The sequence below is a fragment of the Bison bison genome, unplaced genomic scaffold (assembly GCF_000754665.1).
Source record: "Bison bison bison isolate TAMUID 2011002044 unplaced genomic scaffold, Bison_UMD1.0 scf7180017846339, whole genome shotgun sequence".
NCBI lineage: Eukaryota > Metazoa > Chordata > Mammalia > Artiodactyla > Bovidae > Bison > Bison bison.
The window spans coordinates 3483-7265 of NW_011476912.1; the positions used below are offsets into that span (position 1 = coordinate 3483).

At 63.8% G+C, this 3783-nt stretch overlaps 1 protein-coding gene across 3 annotated transcripts in view; it reads right to left on the reverse strand.

Annotated features, from left to right (window-relative positions):
- The window catches only part of LOC104988103 (SH3 domain and tetratricopeptide repeat-containing protein 1-like), a 15481-nt gene that overhangs the window by 3440 nt on the left and 8258 nt on the right, over positions 1-3783 (reverse strand). For all 3 annotated transcript variants that reach the window (XM_010839302.1, XM_010839310.1, XM_010839319.1), the window contains 2 exons: positions 3193-3237; positions 15-1370 (listed from right to left, as the gene is read on the reverse strand). In XM_010839302.1, the coding sequence (XP_010837604.1) occupies positions 15-1370; positions 3193-3237 (1401 nt within the window). The remainder of the gene's footprint in view (positions 1-14; positions 1371-3192; positions 3238-3783) is intronic.

Consider the following 3783-nt stretch of genomic DNA (forward strand, 5'->3'; position numbering starts at 1 on the left):
CGCGGCCGCTCGCCGGGTCCTGCCAGTTCTTTTCAGTGCAATGGCCATCATGTTGGTGATCAGACCCTCTTGGTCTGGGGTGGCCACCGCGGCCTCCAGGAGGGACTCCAGGATGCCCAGGGCTGCCGGGCTCTGCCTGTGAAGGACATGCAGCCAGGCCAGGGCCACCAGGCGGTCCACGACGGTGCAGCCGCCCAGCCGGGCGTCTGTCTCCACGGCCTGAGCCATGAAGGCGATGGCCCTGCCCTGCCACCCGTGCTGGCTGTACAGCTGGGCCAGGCTGGCGTAGACAAGGCCATGTAGGGCCTGCCCGGACCCAGAGGCCAGGGTGGCCAGTGCCTGCCGGAGGTAGTGAGCAAGCTGGGCGGGCAGGAGGGGGAGCCGTGGGCTGTTCTGCAGGACCAGGGCCGCGCTCCGGAGCGTGCTGCCCGGCGAGCCCTGTGCCCGCAGCGAGGCCACCCTGATGCAGCTCAGCGCCAGGTGCGGCAGGCACCTTTGGCTGTAGATGCTTGCCAGCAGCAGGTAGCAGTCCATGGGCCAGGAGGTGCCCGGGGTCCCCGCTGCCTCGGGCAGCAGCAGCAGCAGCCTCTCCAGGAAGGGCATGGCCTCCTCCGGCTGCTTGAGGCGGGCGTGGTGCTTGGCCAGCAAGAAGCAGGCCCGGGCCTCGGCCTGCGGGCTGCGGCTGCTGATGGCCCTCCGCAGGGCCAGGGTCAGGAGGCTGGAATCGGCCTCGGAGCGGCCGACGTGGCCGGGCGTCCCCAGGAGCAGGGCCAAGGCCTTGGGCACCACCTGGGCGCACTTCTCCTTGTTCTTCTGCCGCAGGTGGACTGAGGCCAGGCTGGTGTACACAGCCGCCACCAGGACCAGGTCCCCGAAGCGGCCCCCGAGCACCCCCAGGGCTTCCTCGAAGTACACGCGGGCCTGGGACAGCTTCAGCTGCCGCACGCACAGCCGTCCCAGCAGGAAGCAGAGCCTGGCCAGGGCCATGGGCAGCCCAGCTTTTTTGGCCACCCCACGGGCCTCAGCCAGCCGCCTGACCAGCTCCTCCTCGTCGGTGAAGCCGCCGAACACGCCGCTCAGCGTGGGCGGGGAGAGGTCGTACAGGCCCTGGAAACCAGCCTGGAATCCCGGTGAGTCCAGGAACAGCAGCTGTGAGCCCAGGGCCTCTGGGTCGGCCCCGTCATCTCCTGTGTCCAGGCAGAAGGAGGGCTCCTCGGTGTCTGGCAGGCTTGCACCACTGGACGCCCTGTGGATACCGGGGGACCCTGGTTCCTCGGGGCAGCCCCGGCAGGACTTGCATTGTTCTAGAACATTCTTCACAGTCTGCAGGATCTCCTGTGGCTCTGGGTTCAGGCAAGGTGGGGACATTTCTGCAAATGACCAAAATGCCCGGATGGGTGAGAGTGGGATCTGAGTCCAGGCAGGCGGGGGCGTCTCTCTCCTGGCTGCAGCGTCCCTGTTGCCTCCCCCATAAGGCTTCCCTGGGCATCTGAGGTTGCCGTGGGCTGCTGGGCACACTGCAGGGATCTAGGGGTGACTTTCCGGGAGGACACGGAGGAGGTTAGCCAAGCTTCTACCAACTAACATGCCTCACCATAGTCCTCTCCTCTCGGCCACGTGCCGGAACCCAAGACATCAAGCTGTAGCCAACCAGAGCTACTGACCAGCGTGAGCTCCAAAGTGCCCTCAGAACTGACAGTGGAGTCAGCATCCACCTGCGCGGCCCTAGCACGGGGGCCCCTCTGATGGGAACCCCGGGGTCCTGCTCGTCTGGGCTGGTTTGGGAATCAGGTTACTAAAAGGTTAAAACAAGGGCTGAAGAGTCTGGGGACAGGAGCTGCCCACGCCTGCCCTGCCCGCCGAGGGCCTGTTGGCCTTGGATGGACTCAGCACCTGGAGGCATGTCCAGCCTTGAGGAGCAAACAAGCTACGTTTCCTGTTGGGAAAACACGGGCTTTGAAGGGGAATTTAGAAGGAAAGAAGCAGGAGGTAAAGACTCTTCTGTTTCAAGTTCAGTTGTAAAGTGTGTTCAAAGCTATTAGCTGGTAAAGGCCAGGAATTAGAAAAAAAAAAACAAACAAATACGGTTGAGCAGCAAATGTACAACTCGACCGTGTACTTGATTGGCTAAGAAACGCCCGCGTCTGTTGGAGGGGTGTGGTCTGCCCGGGGGGGTCTTCCTGGCTTATCCCTGTTCCCCTGCCCCTGACAGCTGAGGTCCTCCCCAAGGCAGCCTGCAGAAATCTGGGGAGCGGGGAGGGCCCCGGGATAGCCCTGGGACCCAGGGGCTGCTTCCAGCCCCCCTCCAAGGGCCCCTTCCGTGTTTGTGCGTGGATGGATCCCATTCCCAGGAAATCTCAAAGGGTCCTCGGCTTGTGCGTCCCCAGGCTGTCCCTGAAGCAGACCGTCTGCTGTGGTGGAGGCGTGGGAAAGAGCACGTCCTCCAGGGACTTTTCCAACGTAAGGCTCCACGGTAGCGCCCTCTCCACCCCCTGCACTCCTCCAAGCAGCTCACGGGGAAAGTCAGCTGCTCTGGGTTAAATGAAAGAAACCCAGGGACTTCCTGGTGGTCCAGTGGCTAAGTCTCGGCCTTCCAAACACAGGGGGCCTGGGTTTGCTCCCTGGTCAGGGAACGAGCTCCCACAAGCCCCAACTAAGAGTTTGCAAGCTGCACCTAAAACCTGGTGCAGCCAGAAAAAGAGAGAAAGAAACCCAGAGTCAGGCCTAAGCTCACCCCTTATGGCTCAGAATCCGCCTGCAGTGCGGGAGGCCTGGGTTCGATCCCTGGGTTCAGAAGATCCCCTGGAGAAGGGAAAGGTTCCCCACTCCAGTAATCTGGCCTGGAGAATCCCATGGACTGTATAGTCCATGGGATCGCAAAGAGCCGGACGTGACTGAATGACTTTTTCACTTTCGGGCAATGGCGGGGATGTGCTTCTTTGCTGGGGACAGTGCAGGAGGCCAGGCTATGGGCCGGGCAGTGGAGAGGTCACCCCATCTACACTGGGGGCAGTGCAGGGCGGTGGGCACAGTGCGGGGGGGAGCCTCACCTCCGCTTCACCCAACCTCCCCCCAAGGCCAGACTGCATGTCACCAGCCCTTCCCCATAGAGGAGTGAGGTCCGTGGCCCGCACCACCCCGAGGCCCAGCCCCACGCCCCAAGGGCTCCCAGGCCATGTGGGAAGGACGTACCTTGTTCCTCCTGCTGCTGCTGCGTCTCAGCTTCTTCTGACGTGTCTGAAAAGTCAGAGAGAAGGCCGGCATGACCCTGGGACCAGCGCCCTCTGGGTTGGGGCCAAGTCGGGGGGCAGCTGTAGGACAGTAACACCCCTGACACCAGCGCTGAGCGGGGACACAGTCTGGCCCGGGGCGGGGGGTGTCAGCCAAGAAGCCGTGTCTTCCAGGATGCACCCCCTGCCCCTGCAGGCTCCACCCCTGCTAAGAGGCGGCCTCCCCCTGCTGCCCACTCTGGGAGTAGGGGGTGTGCCCCCCGCTACCGCAGGCTCGCCCCGGGGCTGGGCAGCAGAGCTGGGCTTGCACCCCCTCACCCTGCCATCGGTGCTCCCCTGCGCCCCAGTTCCCACCTCCTGGAAACGGGCTGAGTCTGACTGCCCGCCCGGCTGCCACGGAGACCAAGTGAGAGAAAGCGCTGCGTAAAGACAGGGGAGTGTGAAGTGCTGCCAACTGTGCAGCGTCCGGCGGAGAGGACCCCACCGCAGCAAACGAGGCTCCCCACGCAGCTCCCTAAGCAGGGAAGAAACCGTGGGCCAGGCTGGCTGAGGG